Below are 20,277 nucleotides of genomic sequence, written 5' to 3' on the forward strand. Positions count from 1 at the left end.
ATTCTTTCCATCAAAGATATGGTCAAAATCTTAATTCAAATTTCCAATGAAGTTTCCAACCATAATAACCAAATTAAATACATCACAAAAGTCTTTAAATAGAAAATGACATGCATGATCATTGCTAAAATAAAATTACCATAGATTTCTATTTACTTTTACTATAGCTATTGTGTGAAAACCAAATGTCTTCAGATAACAACAACGATAATGGCTTGAAACCAATGTACAACTGCAAAATCGTTTTAGTCGTATAAAAAGTGCAGCTACAAGATGGTCAAGGACATAGACCATAAATTGCTGCTGCAAGAATAATGCCTTTTTCCCAAATGACGATTGCACTTTCTGTTACGTGGTGCATCTAAATATGTATATAAATGTAAATGAACTTAAATTATGTAATAAACTGTTATATTTTAATCAAAGTGCTTGAAAGTACTCAATGGTAAAGATTGCTTCAATTTATCAGTGAAAGTAAATTTAAATATTGCATTGGTTGTTGTTGATTTAACAGCTATTCTAGACAAAGGAAGATAACTCCAATGTTAAAGGTGAGGTTAACAATGACACATTTATCATTTTGGAACAGATATTAGATTCTTGCACCTTGCAAAAGTTATGTACTGAAGTGAAACATCATTTTGTGCCTTGAATATCTGAGCATATATTACATGGAAAAATTTCTGGAAATGTTCAATCATGTATAGTATGATCAATGCACTATATTTTATGTATCAAAAAAGTAGTGATCAGCCTTGGAACATTTAGATATCAAGTCAGTCCCATAAGGTTTTGATTACATTTCATACAATCTTTACCTAAAAACGTGTATGAATCCTAATGTGTTGGTAAAAAAAATTATTTTTACTATTTTCATATCTTTATATAAAAAACTAATAGTATAATAGTCCCAGTATAAAAATAACTAGAGAAAATTAAAAAATGATCTCAACAAACAAGCAAACAAAACAAAAAAGAACAAAAACAAAGTAGAAAATACACAATCACATAGAAGTTTAAAATATAACAGACAGAAATACAAAATATATAAATATGGCAGTAACAAACAAACCAAAAAATTGAACCATTTGAAATACCATATATACCAAGTACGTGTTTACAGTATACAAGTAGATTCAAGACAAGTCAAGATTGAACAAACAATTACGTACATTTGTAAGTGACAATCAACTGAGTTTGGTGAACGTTAATAAAACATTCAATCACTTTCTAATTACTTAAGATATGTTTATACAGTTTGAAATTATGTATTATTACAAAGTCTACTTCTATATGGTATGTCCTTTGTGCCAATTGTATCATTCCATCAGGTCCCTTATACTAACTCAGGTCTAAGTGTACTAAGTAGGTCCTTTGTGGTATTTCTCTTACCCCCTTTACCCAAGAATTAAAATTTCTTTGGACCCAAAATGAGGGATACATTTAGCAAACACCAGCAAAAAACGCAAGTTTTACCTTGGAATCCCTCAGATTTTACAACATTGCCCTGAAGAATGTAAGAAAAATGCACAAATATGGAGCCATTAAATGGGAACCATATGTATACAACAAAAGGAAAGACCAACTAGAAAGGATACACAGAAGGGTGGTGCATTTTATAAATAAAGACTACAAATCAAGAGATGATGGATGCATCACAAATATGATGCAAGATATAAAGCTATCACCACTTAAAGACCGACAAAAGCAAAAAAGATTGTTATTTTTCTATAGGTTGGTTGAGGGTCAGGTGCCACCTTATGATTACATTATCCTTAATCTAGGAAGAAGCCAAATCAAATCAATAAAATTCTAAGACTGTATTTCATCCAACATTGTGAAAGCATATATACTAAATTAAGTCCTCTTTGCGCAATTTTTTTTTCATTTATGCATAACATAAATCAACAAAAATATTTTATTCAGTAAAAACTTTCCCTGCTAATCTATACTATTAAACGAGAAGACCTCATTTTGGGTGTCGCTTCTCTTCCTTCCACAATAAATCAATCATCATGCCTCTGTGTCCTATAGGTAACATGCATAGTCGCATTTGTCATCTATTCTTATGATTATTCAGATTGAGTTATTTTGGGAGAAAAACGACAAAAAGGAGTCCGGATATGATTCCGTCATCAGACTGACTTTTAGTCATAGATAAGACTTCCTGTTTGAAACATGAACCAATCGCATGATAGATAACAAAAATGAAAAATAGATAAGCCAATCAGAGCGTTCTCAATATCATGGTTTTTAGATCGCAAGAACCACAACTATTATACCTCCTTAGAGAGGACAATCATTTTTCGCGTTTACCTACATGTAAACTACGATTATACTACTTTACTATATAGAGACTCTCTGTATTCTGTCTACTGTTTTTTTTTATATGTTTACTATTTGAGGGGTCATACCAGTTGCATTTATATTAAAAAAAAAGTAAAACATGTGACAAAAGTACAACCAATCGTAGAGCGTTCTCCATATCATGGTGTTTAGATCGCAAAAATCACAACTATTATACTTCCTTAGAGCGGACAAATATTTTTCGCGTTTATCTGCAAAAAAGTAACATGTAAACTACGAGTATACTACTTTAATATATATAGAGAGTCTCTGTATTCTGTCGGGGAATTTCTATGTTAGTATAGAAAGTCCCTGATTCTGTTTACTGTTTTTTTTTAAATGTTTACTATTGAAGGGGTCATACCACTTGTATATATATTAAATAAATAAAACATGCTAAACTTCATCTAAAACTACCTCGACTAAAAACTTTTACCTGAAGTGGGACAGACGGACGAGACGGACGGACGGACGACCGAACAAACGAAAACGAACGCACGGATGCACAGACTAGAAAACATAATGACCATAATGGGGGCATAAAAACATTGTTAAAAGGGAAAATAGTGATTTGGCAAAAATGAAAGTAAGGTAGAGATTAGAGGGAGGCAGGACCTTTTTCGGGACGTCGGGATCAAGTGTTTTAAAGCTAGGAATTTGGGGATTAATCCTTACGAGATTCGGTAATATATTTTTCGATTTCGGGATATTAATTTCTTTAAATTCTGCATCTCGGGATTTCATGGTTTTAAGCCCGGGATTTCGGGATCAGGACCCCTCCGATCGACAACCCCTCAAATTAGCCTTAGTCGGTATTAGTCATTTATACATGATTCAATCCTACCATTGGTATGTTAATAAGGCTCTCAAAAAAAAGTATTGATGGATTGTCATAGAAGCATTATTTTTAAGACTATAAGGGTATATATATATAAACAGTTACATTTATTTCATGCTTAAAAATGTGCAAATGTTTAATTTGATTTGACTTTTACCAAAAGAAGCATTGTTTCTGTCGGTTAAAAGCTCATTAGAGCTTATGTTTGTCTATGTTTTATATACCATGCCGACTCTAAATAAAGCTTATTTATTATTATTAAGTGAGAAGAATTGTGGTCGTAGGCCAGAAACACGAATATAATTGAATTTAACAGAAAGGAAACAAATCGGACTTTGGAAAAAGGGAGATACCTTTTATGTTATTCTCCATACATAATATCTTTTACAAAAAATCATCCTACAACAGTTCACAAGCTGTATATGCCCGCGATTTCGCGGGTGTGTTCTAGTTAACTTTAATTGAAAATGAAGTTTTGATTTGAACATAACCATGATAACCTAAAATTGAGATTCATCAATTTAATTTTTTTTTTCACCCTTTGTATTGATGCAGATCAACGGTAATATACCACAATGTCCATAATATGTATATATAAAGTATTGCAATAAAAAACAAGTAAAACATAATAATGCCTCCCCTGCTATAGAGGGGCATAAATATTAAATAACAAAAATAAAATTATACAATGATATTGAGTTAAGTTCAAATCATCACTGATGAGATAAGTGCACTTCCATCTACAACTTCCACTAATGCACAGTAACTTTAATAGTATATATATGTTTATCTCCATACCACTTATGCAAAGTAACTTTTTAAAATAGTATACATGTTTAATTCCATACCACTAATGCAAATTACAACTAATAGTATATATGTTTATCTCCATACCACTAATGCACAGTAACTTCAATAGTTATATGTTTTAAAAAGTTCATTCCAGTAACACTCATCATAATCATAGACACTTTCATGTTCTATTCAACTTTTAATTCTTTATTGTGTTGATTTTTCGTATCACATTCTCAATAATTTCATCTTGGTCAACAAACTCTAAAATATGAGGGGCTTGCATTAAAATTCCCAGAGTTCCACCAATGGTTACAATCAGGAAGACATAAAACAAAAGTCGGTCTATAACCAAGGCTACATACCGCCAATCATCTAAAACCTAAAATGATATCAAATTAAGAAAAGATAGCTTGTAGTATATACATATCAACAAACATCAGAGTAGGAGAGATAATACAAAGATTAAATTTTGGTTTGCAATTGAAAAACATACTGCCTTTTCTTTCAAATGACTTATGTTAATAATATGTGTATAAAAAATTTAGGCATTACTTTCATAGATGACATTTTGCAGTGTATTTCTATGTAATCAGTAATCATGCCATTTCTGATTAGAAGTAATTATAATACTATCAATTACATTGCATAAAACAGGTGCAATCATGATTACTTTTAGATTACTTAAGAAATAATTCATGGAAGCCATAGATTTGTTGGAAATTTACATATGGCCTTGGCCATGATATTTGAATTTTATCCTGAGTGTTAGAGTGGGATAAAATTAACGAATATCACGGCCTAGGCCATGTGTAAATTTCCAACAAATCTATGGCTTCCATGAATTATTTCAATTCTAATAGCACAAATACGGTCATTAAAAAACTGAAGCGAGGGTGGGTATGCCGTGTGTGTGGCTGTTTTCTTTTACCCCCTATTAGATAAAGCTAAAAAATTCTAATAAATCTGTAGTTTACATGGATCATTTTGTGTATAACTGATAGAAAAAAATCTGTTCAATTCTTTTAATTCTCAAACACAACATTTGCCATTTTCAATTTACATGTTTTTCTGTAAGCTATTGTCAAATCCAAAATTGACATTTCATAATTAAGTTAGGAGTGGCCCTGTTGACTTGCTGAAATCAGTAAATATGTGAATAAAAAAATTACAATAGAATAGAGAATGATTTAAAACCTACCTCAAAAATCCATTTTAATACAAAATCATATGAATTTCGATGGTGAACCTTCAACTTTAGCTTTTTTCATATGTATGACATCATGTTTTGAAATGACTTAAATGTGCCAAAAACATTAATAAACTTTCGCAGAATTTTAATTAATTTTGATTTTGATGTTTTCTCCAAGATCTTGTGCCTTATTTTTTTTATTATTTTTGCATTGGAATAAGAATAAAAGTTCTTTTGTCTTTTTTTAATTGCAATTTTATTAAAAAAAAACAAATCGGCAAAGCATTTGCAAATAGGTTCTAATACTTGTGGATTTAAATGGGAGGTTCATTTTTTTCAACATCCATTTTTCAAGTATATCTCTGAGTCTGCGCTAAGTATAGATATATCAAGAATTTTACCACAGTGTTGTTTAGCGAAAGAAGCACGTCATATTAGAATTTAAGATTACATTCATATGATTACTTGCGGATTAAAAATCTTGTATATATATGTATATGAAAATAATTAACAACTCGTCTAAACATCAACCCAATGAAAATGGTTTTTGATAGACAATATGAAAATGAGAAAATGTATTAAAGCATAAATGAACCAGATGCTCTGCAGGGCGCAGCTTTATACGACCGCAGAGGTTGAACCCTGAATGGTAAGGGCAAGTATGGACACAACATTCAAGCTGGATTCAGCTCTAAATTTGGATTGTGATTAAATAGTTGACACAGCATATGTTTCTGACACAGAATGAATGTGGTCTTATGAACTTAAAATATTTTTTTTACCTTTGAGCAATTCACCATTCTGTTGAATATTAATCCTCTAAAAAAAATGTTTGAAGAAGTTTTCTTTTTATTTATGAAATCTGAAATGAAACTAGAGGCTCTCAAGAGCCTGTATCACTCACCTGATTCTACTTGGGTTTTTGAAATCATATAATAACATATAAAATTTGGCTAAAAGTAATAATACAACCTCATACGAAAAGGAAAATTCAGGCTATGTTGGATTTCATTCAAAAGGCCCCCACTGGCGGACATCTTGTATGATGGATCGGCTACAAAGTAACAACACTTGGTCAGCACCTCATAAGGAACATTCATGCAATGTTTGGTTTCATTCCATTCCTAGGTTCTCTTAAAGAAGACATTTATATATATTTCCCATAGGGTTCTATGTTAAACTAAGTCCCCCGCTGGCGGCCATCATGGATGATGGATTGGCTACAAAGTAACAACACTTGGTCAGCACCTCATAAGGAACATTCATGCCATGTTTGGTTTCATTCCATTCAGTGGTTCTCTAAAAGAAGTCATTTGTATGCATTTCCCATAGGGTCCTATGTTAAACTAAGTCCCCCGCTGGCGGTCATCTTGGATGATGGATCAACTACAAAGTAACACCTCATAAGGAACATTCATGCCATGTTTGGTTTCATTCCATTCAGTGGTTCTCTAAAAGAAGTTATTTGTATGCATTTCCCTTCGAATCCTATGTTAAACTAAGTCCATCACTGGGGGACATCTTGGATAATGGATCGGCTACAAAGTAACAACACTTGGTCAGCACCTCATAAGGAACATTCATGCCATGTTTGGTTTCATTCCTTTCAATGGTTCTCTATAAGAAGTCATTTGTATGCATTTCCCATAGGAATGATAGGGTCATATGTTAAACTAAGTCCCCCGCTGGAGGCCATCTGGGATGATGGATCCGCTATAAAGTAACAACACTTGGTTAGCACCTCATAAGGAACATTCATGCCATGTTTGGTTTCATTCCATTCAGTAGTTTTCGAGAGGAATATCATAATGTAAAATGTTAACAACGACGACAATGGACGACGACGGACACCAAGTGGTGAGAAAAGCTCACTTGGCCCTTTGGGCCAGGTGAGCTAAAAAAGTGCTTGTTATCACTGAATGGTAAAGATTGCTTTTATTTATCAGTTTGTAGTAAAAGTGAATATACATTGTATATTGTATAAAACAATGATTTAAGTTGATTCAACTATTATTCTGGACAAAGAAAGATAACTCCAATTGAAAATTTCTTGCTATTGCACAATATTGTGCAATTAGATATTTTTCTATTGCGCAATACTGTGCAATTGAAAATATTTGCTATTGCACAATACTGTGCAATTGAAGATTTCTTGCTATTGCCCAATACTGTGCAATTGAAAATTTCTTGCTATTGCACAATACTGTGCAATTGAAGATTTCTTGCTATTGCTGAATACTGTGCAATTGAAAATTTCTTGCTATTTGGCCCCTAATTCCTAAACTGTTGAAACTGAAACTCCCAAAATCAATCCCAACCTTTCTTTTGTGGTCATAAACCTTGTGTCATAATTTCATAGATTTCTATTCACTTTTACTTAAGTTAGAGTGCGAAAACTAAAAGTATTCGGACAATGACGACGCCTACGTGATACCAATATACGACCAAAAAATTTTCAATTTTTGCGGTCGTTTATAAATCATGAAACTTGTATTCACTACGATGGGACTTTGTTTAAAGGGATAAATTGTATCATCTATATAACAAGTTTTGTTTAACCAAGAGTTTAATTTTGTTAACAGTTATTTAAGGAATTTGCCTTTCCAATGTTTCATTTTGAGATTGAGCTTTTATGATACAAGAATATGCTTTGAAATAATTTTTTGTTCCTTGATTGAACACTTCTAATATTAACTCCATTTTCATATATATAAGTTTGCCAAATTAACCTACATTAAAATTCAAATGCAGAAACATTAAGTTTCAATTTGATGTTGATGGTCAACATAAATGCATGAGATCACTTTATTCCAAATGAAATTTAAAACAAGATTTCATTTTTTGACAAATTAAATAAATTTTGTTTTTTATAAGTATTATTATACGTGCTTTCTAATAACATCAAGTATTAAAAAAATTTCAAACAAATTATGACAATGAACCACTTACAACTTTATTGATATTGCAATTAAGACAATAATGCTTGTAATAATTGTACCTTTATAGTTACACTGATGTATTTTCTCTATAACTATGTAATTGTAGTTTTATGAGAAATAAAGAATTCATTTTCGTCAATTATGTTCTCACAGACAATAAAAGTATACTTAATTAATTTTTCATTATTTGTTTAGTTTTTTTGTTAATTGGACAGTTGCTTAAAATTTGTAGAAAAAAACAAAGTTATGTCTTTTACATAGAGAAAGGAGAATTATCTATAGCTATGTAATCAAATTACACATGTTACACTGTACTTGTGTTCCTTCTTTTAAATAAGATGAGTAAATTAAGGCTATAAAAAAATCACAAAAAATAGCTTTTGTGAGGATAACTAGAGGCTTTAAAGAGCATGTGTCACTCACCTTGGTCTTTGTTCATACTAAACAAAGGACATACATAATAGATGAGAATAGAATTCATGAGAAAATTATGTTTTGGTGATGATGATGTGTTTGTTAATCTTACTTTACTTAACATTCCTGCTGTTTACAAATTTTTCTATCTATAATGAACTTGGCTCAGTAGTTTCAAAGGAAAATATTTTGTAAAAGTTCACAAAAATTACGAAAAATTGTTTAAAATTTACGATGAAGAGCAATAACTCCTTAAAGGGTTAATTGACCGTTCAGGTCAAGTTGACTTATTTGTAGATCTTACTCAGCTTATCTAATTGCTGTTTACAGTTCATCTAAGATAATATTGAAGATAAAAACCAAAAACTGGAAAAAATTTCTCAAAATTACAAATTCAGGGGCAGGACCCCAACAACCGGTTACCTTATTTGTCTGAAAATTTCAGGGCAGTTAGATCTTGACTTAATGAACATATTTTAATGAATGAGATTTGTTCTAAATGCTTTGAATTCAGAGATATTAGCCAAAAATTGCATTTTACTGCTATGTACTATTTTTAGCCATGTCAGCCGTCTTGGTTCATGGACGGGGTCATTGGACACATTTTTAAAACTACATACCCTTAAGATGATGGTTGCCAAGTTTGTTTAAAGGACAAGGTACAATAAGGCCCGCTTTAGGCCCCCCTATTATCTCCTCATTTTCTAAATTTTGTTTTTGAAAGCTACTTATCATGTTAAAATATTCCCGTAGGTTAGACGTTTGTGTAGATGGTAGATGAACTTCAAAACCATTAATTTTAGAAAATGGGTGTGCTAAGGGGGGTTAAAGAGCACCAAATACACCAAAAGCAGGAAAAATAGCAATTTTTGGCCATTTTTTCTTAAAATTTAATAGCGTGCGCCTACATGACCCAGAAAAAAATATGGCGATTTAGACAGCAAAAACAGTTCTTATGACATTGGAATAAAAACATTCATGAGTCAATTTGGTGCAGGCACTAAAAAAATAAGAATTTGTTGTAAAATCACCTGCAAAATGAATAATAATTACAATTATGTTTATCCAACATGTCCAAACAAACTTATAAGTACTAGGCTATGTCCACTATTATTTTTGTCTATCTGATGAGTTAAGCTTTTTTCAACTGATTTTTATAGTTTGTTCTTATGTTGTACTGTTATACCACTGTCCCAGGATAGGGGGAGGGTTGGGATCCCCCTAACATGTTTAACCCGCCACATTATTTATGTATGTGCCTGTCCCAAGTCAGGAGCCTATAATTCAGTGGTTGTCGTTTGTTTATGTGTTACATATTTGTTTTTCGTTCATTTTTTTTTACAAAAATAAGGCCGTTAGTTTTCTCGTTTGAATTGTTTTACATTGTCTTATCGGGGTCTTTTATAGCTGACTATGCGGTATGGTCTTTGCTCATCGTTGAAGGCCGTACGGTGACCTATAGTTGTTAATGCTTGTGTCATTTTGGTCTTTTGTGGATAGTTGTCGCATTGGCAATCAATCATACCACATCTTCTTTTTTATATTCAAACATCAGGGAATATTTTAACATAATAAGTAGCTTTCCAAAACAGAATTTGAAAATGAAAACATAGGGGGGCCAAAAAACAGGCTATATTGTACCTTGTCCTTTGTCTATGTAGTTACAGAGGAGATTTTTTTAAAAGATAAATAAAATTTTAGAAAAATTGTTAAAAATTGACTACAAAGGGCAATAACTCCTACTATTTTTAGTCATGGCAGCCATCTTAGTTGGTTGGCTTGGTCATTGGACACATTTTTTTTAACTAGATACCCCAATGAAGATTGTGCCCAAGTTTGATTAAATTTGGCCCAGTAGTTTCAGAATTTTTTTTTGTTAAAGTTAACGACGATGAGAAAAAAGTTATAAAAAATTCTTTGATAATGCAATATACAATGTAATCATAACTTCATAAGTTATCCAAAGTAATCATGATTGCTTTATAAGTTTTAAGAAAAGTAATCTAATGTAATCAATTAAATTTGAAATTAGGTGTAATTGTAATGTAATGAATATTTTTTTAGCAAAGTAATTGTAACTTAATAGATTACATTTCAATGTAATCGACCCCATCCCTGATGCCATGAGAGCATGATATAACTTTTTTAAACATATATTGAAATTGCTGCAAAATAATATGGAATATTTCGGAGGCATTTAATTGTTAGCAAATACAATGGCTCTATAGAAAATCATGCCCTAGGATACCTGTTTTTAAATCAAAGTGTTATGTTCAACAATTCCAACAGTTATGTAAAGTTTCGACTAAATCAAAGTAGGAAAACTTCATTTATTTATTTTTGACTATTTTATTTATTGTGTCTGTTTGTCTAACACATCAATGTAAATATATCGGAAATTGATGAGACTGTCATTTAAGTGAGAGGGTTAGCGCTATAGAACCAGGTTTAATCCACCATTTTCTACATTTGAAAATGCGGCTGCCTGTACCAAGTCAGGAATATGACAGTTCTTGTCTATTCGTTTTTGATGCGTTTTGTTATTTGATTTTTGCCATGTGATTATGGACTTTCCGAATTGATTTTCCTCTAAGTTCAGTATTTTTGTGATTTTACTTTTTATGGTATAATATGTGAAATATTTAAAATCTGTGAAAAATGCGTCAACCAAAAGTAAAAGCTACTCATGTTCCAGTTCTTTGATTTTTATACTTACTGTTTCAAACTCATTCTCAGTTTCCAGATGACATGTTATAAAACTAAGAGCTTCTGTAGCTTTATGTAATTCAGCTGTAACTCTCTTTGGGAACTGTTCACCATTTTCATCACTCATTTCACAATTGATTTGGTTTGGACTTAGTCTGCAACTCGGATGATGGATCTCAGTTAACTCCAACAAACTGGATTGTCTACTACTTGAGACTTGATGATGCTCTGGAGAAAAATAGCTTGTTTGATGAACTTGCTGTTGTTGTTTCACTTGATTTGCTTGATTAGATGTAGTCTGTTCATTAACGTGACGCCATCTGATATCATGATTTGGACGTTCAAGAAAAAGTAGTTTTGGAAGCATGTATAAAAATACAAATCGCACCCAGTAAGGCATTTTGTGCGTTCTAGGAGTTCTATAGTTCCTATTAATCACAACTACAGTCAAACAAATAGCAAATATGTTCATTATAAACGTAAATAGTAGATATTTTGCTATCAATGGTATCTTTAATGAAGGAGGTAGAATTTTTGAAATCAGCAATAAAAACACAACCAATGCAAGTAAAATAGAAATACAAAGAGTTATCTTTTCTCCTGCATCAGCTGGTAAAGCAAACACACAAATGCTAACAAAGGATATAAGAACACATGGTATGATCAAATTCACTGTATAAAACAAGGTTTTCCTTCTTAGAATGAATTTGAAAACAATAAGATATTTGTAATCATGAGATTCTGTATCATTGATTCTTTGAATTTTGCCAGGAAATTCAATAATATCCCAGGTACCACTCTTTAGGTAGTCAGTTGGATCAACAAAATCCATATTCATATAAAACTTAAATTGTAATTGGTCTCCCTTGAATGTCCATGATCCAAATTTCATTTCACATATTTGTTGGTCAAAAGGAAAATATTGCACATCAATTGTACAAGAACTTTTATATATTGCTGGTGGAACCCAGTAATGATCACCACTAAAATTCAGCACTACATTGGATTTGTAAGATACTTCATAATTTCCATCAGCACTACAACAGAAAAAGTAAATAACGTATGAAGGATTTTTTAAATGAGCATTTAAGGGTATCAATAAGCTTAACAACCCTCTTGGACCACTAAATCCAGGACTGTGGACAGGAATGTCTTTTCATTATGATTGTAAGGTTATAAAATGAAACAAAAGAAGTCTAAAATGTCTCTGTGTTATTTGAAATTTGTTAAAATTTATTTGTATTTTATAAAATGTGCATGACCGTAGATCAGAATTAACCGTACATTTTGAGACAAAGGTGATCAAGAATGCTATTTAAACTTATTAAATCTTTGAAAAATAATAACATGTGTTTCCTTGAAAGTATTCTCAGCTGGTCAGAAAATTAAATGTGAATGTGGTACACAGAACATGCAGAATTGAGAGTGCTAAGGGCCATAAACCCCCAAAATACATATATCTTTTAGGAGTGAGAGTGAAGCTGAGCTCGAACCCCATATTATTTACTGACACTTTACATATTGTAGTCACTAGCACACTGTGTAACAAATTTATCTTACTGACTATTATAACATGTGGCATTTAGACTAGTGATCAAGTCTTCAATATAAATGACCTAGCTATCATTACTTCCAATGGTCTATACCAAATCAGATGCTTACAATAACCAATAACTTGTAAGTTTTGAATGTGTTATCTGCCTTTTTTTATTATCAACTTCTTCATCTGTTGTCACGGCAAAACTTTTCAGTCATTTCTTCTGTTTTGTTTTTTATAATAGGTTGTAACACCACTACTAATCATGTATTACAATAAACCACACCCACTAACCCCATATGACATAAACACTGTCTCCACGAGGTCACTTTTAACCAAGGATATTTCTGGAAATGTATATGAGGTAAGAGAACTAAGAAACATATACTTGCTTGTTGAATAAGACAATATCGGGTCTCCATATCTTCTCATGATCAATGCGTATATTTTTAATGCCACCATAAAGTGAAGGGTCCCACCTAATTTGGTAGTCATGCCAATACTGAAAAATAAAAATAAAAATCTTAGCACTACCTGAAACCTTGTATAACTTAGTAATAGAGAGAAATACAAAAACTGAGGTCTCTGAACACAACTACTCCAATAGAGCTTTAGTTTGATTCTGTACATCAGAAATTATTCATGACAAATATTAAGAAATATAGGTATACAACTCTGAAAACACAGACAGACGGATGTAGTGCAAACCTATTAGTCCCCTTTGACTTCGTTATAAATAAGAACTTGTACAAGTCTTTATAGAGTCAAAGGACAACAAATTATTATGGATATCCACATCTACATATAATGGATTCATTAACTAGAAAGCTTCATGAAGTTCTGTGTTTTGTGTTTTAGGAGGAGTAGCCATGACAGACTGTTGCAGCTGTATATTTATGTTAAAATTATAAGTTCAAAGAAGCATAGAAAAAAAAAATTAATATCATACTTTGTCCTTATTACCTACAGTTTAGAAATTCTCTAGTTTGGTTTCAGATGAGTTGTGAAGACAAACTGATGTAGTATATATAATAGGCCAAAATGCTATAATGAATTGTTTTATATCTATACTGCTATATTCATGATAAATAAGTAATATTTTGACTTGAATTTCTATGATGAATTATTTGAACATAGGCTTTAATTTTTATTTCTTATCATCATGGCACAGTCAGTTTTTTTTAAACTGCTTATCAGTTTATTTTGTACCATGCTGACACTGATATATTTTAAAGCACATCTAGTGTGGATTTTGAAAATGTCAAAATCAATACCATAGAAAATTAAAGTCATCTGAAATGATTATAAACTTACCATCTGAAGCCAGACATTTGTCTTCATTATCTGATTCTTTTCATCCTGCAATACATATATAAAATACTGAATTTAATCCATAATTTTGCATATATTTTATCTGTTCAGATTAGACTTAAACTTCTGTTGATAAAAGTTTTAATAATTTTATTATTTTTTTATCTGCTGAAAGTGACATGAATTTGTTTCCCATTTTAATTTTTTTTTTAAATCCAATTTCATGATTTATTATTTATTGCACTCCAAAGTGAAATGTTCCTGGTTTTCAAGAACATTGTAAAGTTTGCAAAGTCTAAAGGGAATTTTAAATATTTACTCTTTTCAATTTCTAGATTTTGGTCACTTATACCATGGAAGTAAATATAACTTCTATGCTTATACAGAATTTGGTAACATATTTCATTACAATAAAATCATTGTACCATATCAAATTAAAAGCTTTTATCTTGACAAAGTTTTATGTGTCTGTATATAAATAAAAAAAAATTCTGATTATATTTATTTAATATGTCTTTAATGTAAGATATTTTTGTATTCATATCATATTTGTTGTCTATTTCTTCTTCATAAAAAAGTTTAGAGTTTTAATTTCTTTCAAATTTTTACATTATTCTATTTTATACGTGATATCACAACAAGGTACATATACAATATTATTGACATGTGTAAAGCATGAATGTCAAGAGATTTTGACAACACAAACGGCTCCATTGAAAGGGTGTTTATGTTTTCGTGGTGAAGTCTGAATTAAAGACTTCATTGAAATGATTTTTTTTTACTGTTTAACTTTTTTTATTCACAATATACATTTGTATCACAAGCACTTATAACACATTTTATATTAAAGTCATAAGAAACCTCAAATTAAAAAAAAAAATGTGCATATATTTTTATAACAAAATTGATAGTTTTCATTATACCATTTATGTACATATACTTTTTTCTGAGGAAAATTCTTTAATTTGTCCACATTTAGAAGAAGTTTACTTATTTTTAATTGCTTCCAAGCAACAAATGCCAACATATCTTCCCTTTGCATAGTGACCTGAGCGTAACCCTCATCATAAAAATCCAGCGATCGCAAAATGCATGTATCTGTCATTAAAATAATCAATTATCTGATTGTACATGTTAAACACGTGCTCAATATCCATGCTTTATGTTATTTGTTTACTATAAGGTGACTATCTGTAAACTTTGGCTTCAAAACATGACATTTAAGCAGCTGCAATATTTTCACTTCATAACAGACAGAGAGAAAAAAAAATGACAATTATACGATATGGTTGCGTAAAAAATGATAAAATCATGCACAGAAGACTAAGTTTATGATAAATGCATGCATTGGTGCAAGAATTGGATAAACATTATTTTTCACCGGTCACTTGTTTCTTATGACTTTAAGATATATAGGGGGAAAAATTCTGAGACAAGTGCCTGTGATTTGTATATGAATTATATATATAAATTTACAAAAGATTAAAATGAACATTAATATTTTCAGAGTGAGTTTTGTCTATCTATAAATGAATCTAAACTTTTCCCATTTTTTAGCCCTATGAAATGTCAAATAACTATAAATATATATATATCCATTTCTGAAATTTCTGAGTTGTAAATCCACACTGGGCTTACTAATTTGTTAAGTTCCATTGTCCACTATGTTGCACATACTTTATCTATCAAAGCTTAAATATAGGTAAAAGGGTACTATTGAAAAAACTCCTCCCCCCCCCCCCCCATCATCTTTTAAACTTTTGATTAATATCTGATGCTTGTGTCACACATTGACATATAGACCGACTTGCACCAGATGTACAGATAAGCAATCGTTAGAGTGTATTTCATAAGATAAGATAAGATATTTTTATTTCAATTAAAGGGCCCATGAAGAGCAAAGTAATTTATTACAATGATTTTTATAATTGTTACAATAATGTTGACATAAATCATAAATATGAATTTAACTATTTCAATTCTGAGATGTTAAACCACAGATCATAAATATGAATTTAACTATTTCAATTCTTAGATGTTAAACCACAGCCAGACCGGCAGCACTTCTTTTGCGCCAATTACTGTTTTTCAGGGGTATCATTTGCACCAATTTTTTTTTCCAAATGTATCAATGGCACCAGTTTTCGGAACTCATTTGCGCCAATTTTCCTGAACACATATTGATCGACGTACATATTAAAGATTAAAATATATTTAGTATCATTTTTGTCTGAGTGGAAATCTTGCACATATACTTTAGACAGACCCACAAAAGTTAGAGCATCAAATACTAAGAACAGCATGCAATAAAAAGCTACAGAAAATATACCCGAAAGACCAGCTAAGATCATATGTACGGAGCTATTTCATCATGAAGAGGAACATCTACAGAAAATGATTGAAGTGCATAATACAGTCTATGTACAGAGAGAAAGGATAACTGTACCCTGCCCAACCAAAAAGTTCAGTAGAATTTCAAGACATTTTAAGTGAGGAGTGATCACAAATAAAGAAGAAGAGTTTGTTTTAGTAAATGATATTGAAAGTGGCATTGTTATTCTCGGTTGTGAAGCTTACTTGAAATTTCTTTGTATGCGGGGCAGAAGATATTTTTGCTGATGGAACATTTAAGTGCTGTCCGAAGTATTTCCAGCAATTGTATACAATACATGGATTCAGGAATGGACATTTTATTTATATTACACTTTTATATTGCCTTCTGCCTTCCAAATCAGGAGACTGTAATAGAACAATGTTTTCTTCGCTTAAGGAATATTTTTCTTTAAATTGGCGCAATCAAGTATTTTATTTTTTGCGCAAATGGTACCATGTAATTTTAAAACAGGTGGCGCAAATGTAGCATTAGAGAAAAAAAGTTGTGGCGCAAAAGGACGCATTTTTGGCGCAAACAGATCTCTCCCGCCAGACCAGAGCCATACACATAAAAAAGGAATAACAATATATCTATTATTAACAGGCAAATATTGCATAAGTTCAAAGTAATGAGAAGGTATATGCTTGGTGAACATTTTAACTTTTTATGCAGCATAAACATTTTTATCTGGCTCTAGCGTGTCTGTAACATATGCATGGCATAGTTTCAGCACACCTGTGGCATATCAAAAATGTTTTCTGACATTCATCAAAACTTGCTTTGACATTAAAATAGTGTCATATGTCCATGAATTTACAAGATCATGGGTATCCAGAAGTATTACAATCAATAAAATGGAGAATGGAAATGGGGAATATGTCAAAGAGAAAATGGGACCAAAGAGTAGATAACAGTGGAAGGCCACCTATGAGTCTTCAATGCAGCAATAAAATGCTACACCTGGAGGAGAGCATCAGCTGGTCCCTTTATCAAAATGTGTACTAGTTCAGTGACACACCCCATAATTATATATGTCCCAGACATGCTGAAAGCACAGATAATCGTGTCAGGTACAACCCATACTTGTTCCAAAATTACTAGCTTATATGAAGGAGTCATAGCAAATGCAGGGGCCTGGGTGGCCAAGTGGTCTAAGTAGTCCTACTACTGTAATCAATAGCCAGTTAACACTGAGGTTGTGGGTTTGAACCCCGCCTGTTTGGTCGCACTTATCTCCAATCTTAATTGACTATGATTGATCTTCCCCAGCATTTCAAATTCCTCCGATCCTCCAATACTGGCCGCCATGAAATAGCCAAAAAGTGGCATTAATTTATTAAGCAAAAATTTCAGGAAGTGAAAAAATAATATTGTGCTTTAGTTTGAAATATGGAAAATATTGACAAAATAGATAATACAGACATTCATTTTAGAATTAATTGTCAGCTTTTGCTTGAGACTCTTCTTATGGAAATTAGGGGGAAGACAATTTCATACTCAAGCTATAAAAAAAAGCAAGACGAAAAAAGGGAACAAAATCTTCGAAATGAAATAACTCAATTAGAGGAAAGAGTTGATGAACGCATTAGAAGCAAAAAAACATGAGCTTGAAAGTTTTCCGAACACAAAAATTAAAAGGGAAATTAGTAAGATCCCATGTCCAATGGATACAGGAAGGGGAAAAATCTACTAATTATTTCTGTGGCTTAGAATCACGAAATTTTATGAGCAAAATTATTCCCAAAGTAGAGAAAGAAAATGGGGAAATTATAACAAAACAAAAAGATATTTTGAATGAAGTTAAATATTTTTATGACAATCTTTATAAAAAAAAAGAATTGTACAGATTAAAAATACTTTAAAACAATGGTCTAAAAGGAATTTAACTGTTATAGGGAGAATAACTGTGATTAAGACTCTAGTCTTGCCTATTGGAAACCATCTCATTATCTCTCTGCCAAATCCTTCAGATGATATTATTAAGAGAATAAATGAACTTATTTATTCATACATACGGAACTCACCTATACATAGAGTTAAGAAGGATATTCTAATCAAAGATTATTTGGAGGGTGGTTTGAAAATGCTAGATTTGAATATGTTCATTACAGCACTTAAATCAACATGGATTAGGAGGATTTTGCAGAGAGATAGTAAATGGCAAAATATTTTCATGTCAAATGTAGATAAAAGAAAGTTGTTTAGTTGTGGTGTTGATTATATTTCATGTATTAGACAACTGTATATGACAGTTAACAACCATTTTTGGAAAGATGTACTAAGATCCTGGGAAATGATTATTCAAAAAGAAAGAAATTTTACTTATGAATCATTTTTATCAAATCCACTCTGGCTAAATAATAATATTAAGATTGGTCATAAATCAGTATTTTATCAAGATTGGTTCAAAAGTGGTATTAGATTTGTAAATGATATAGTTGACCAAAATGGATTGTATATTTCATTTGATCAATTTAAGCAAATATATAACATTAACACAGATTTTCTTAAATTTAGCAGTGTTATTTCGGCAGTGAAAGAGGCATCCAAATCTTTCCCTAAAGGATCTTACAAATAAGTTTATCCTTTTATACCATCATGTCTACAAATATTTTTAAAACATTGTAAAGGATCAAGATATGTATTCTGTACTGACAAGAAACAATGTTACTCTTCTGGACAGCTTAAGTGGGTTAAAATTTTAGGTGAACAGAACCTGAACTGGAAAAAGATTTTCAGACTGCCTTTTGCTGTTACTAAAAATAGTAAGTTACAGTGGCTGCAATATAGGATTAACCATTGCATTATTGTCACAAATCAGTATTTAGTTAAAATAAAATTGACTGATGATCCTTTGTGTACATTTTGTAAATCAGATCTATAGAACACCTATTTTGAAATTGCAATACTGTACAAGATTTTCTACAGGATGTTGATAACTGGTTCCTTCCCAGTGGAATAAGTCTCCCAATGAATAAATTAAACTTTCTTTTTGGAGACTTATCCAAGATATTTCCCAACAACCCATATAACATGATTTTTCTTTATATGTATAATTCTAGATGCTTTAAAAGAATCTCTCATTGCAAGCAATTATAATAAAACTGAAAGATATGTATAAATTAGAGAGTATGATAGCTGTAAAAAATAAAAAGATAACTGAATTTGACAATGTATGGAATGTTTTTGAAAAACTATTATTGTATACTGGCTAATGTCTTTTTTGTTGTTGTTACAATTACTTATGACTACTTAATTATATTTTTTTTAAAGAAAATATTATTGCCATGTTTAATATGTACTTGATCGGTGTTGATGGCTGTTACAAAAGAAATATGTCTCGTAATATTTTTTTTCAGCATAATAATGTGATATTAAAAATAAAGATAGGGATGTAACTGGATATTCCTTTTGAGTTTTGTTTTTGTGTTTTGTTTTTTGTTTTCCTTCTTTATTTATTTATTTATTTATCTTTATTTCATTTTTTTTTTTTTATTCTTTTTTATTTCTTTATCTTTTCAATAGAAAATGTAAAATATTTCCAATTAAGATTTATTTATACAAATGACATTGTATCTATCTTATATGTATTATATTGAATGTATATCATGTATATGTTGTAATTGTTGGAAATAAAAAAATAAAAAGTTAAAAAAAAATAAAGTGGCGTTAAGACAACAACAATCAACCAATCAAAGCAAATGCAATGTAATTACCATTATAATATATTATTACAAGGGGCATTTCTCATAACAAATGTTTGATCAGCACAAAATTTCTAAAGTGTACAGACATTGCTGATATAAAGAATTGTACAAATGAGAGAGC

General features: G+C 31.0%; 1 protein-coding gene across 3 annotated transcripts in view; it reads right to left on the reverse strand.

Moving 5' to 3' along the window:
- Positions 1-990: 990 nt before the first annotated feature.
- Positions 991-20,277, reverse strand: part of LOC134715471 (acetylcholine receptor subunit beta-like 1) — a 29,963-nt gene continuing 10,676 nt past the window's right edge. For 2 of the 3 annotated variants that reach the window (XM_063577657.1, XM_063577656.1), the window contains 4 exons: positions 14,079-14,123; positions 13,157-13,266; positions 11,238-12,264; positions 991-4,358 (listed from right to left, as the gene is read on the reverse strand). In XM_063577657.1, coding sequence (XP_063433727.1) covers positions 4,176-4,358; positions 11,238-12,264; positions 13,157-13,266; positions 14,079-14,105 — 1,347 coding nt within the window. In that variant the 5' untranslated portion in view covers positions 14,106-14,123 and the 3' untranslated portion in view covers positions 991-4,175. Of the gene's footprint in view, positions 4,359-5,950; positions 6,031-11,237; positions 12,265-13,156; positions 13,267-14,078; positions 14,124-20,277 lie in introns of all 3 variants that reach the window. The other variant, XR_010106727.1, reaches the window with a different exon arrangement.

This window comes from Mytilus trossulus, chromosome 4 (genome assembly GCF_036588685.1).
Source record: "Mytilus trossulus isolate FHL-02 chromosome 4, PNRI_Mtr1.1.1.hap1, whole genome shotgun sequence".
In the NCBI taxonomy this organism is placed as follows: Eukaryota; Metazoa; Mollusca; class Bivalvia; order Mytilida; family Mytilidae; genus Mytilus; species Mytilus trossulus.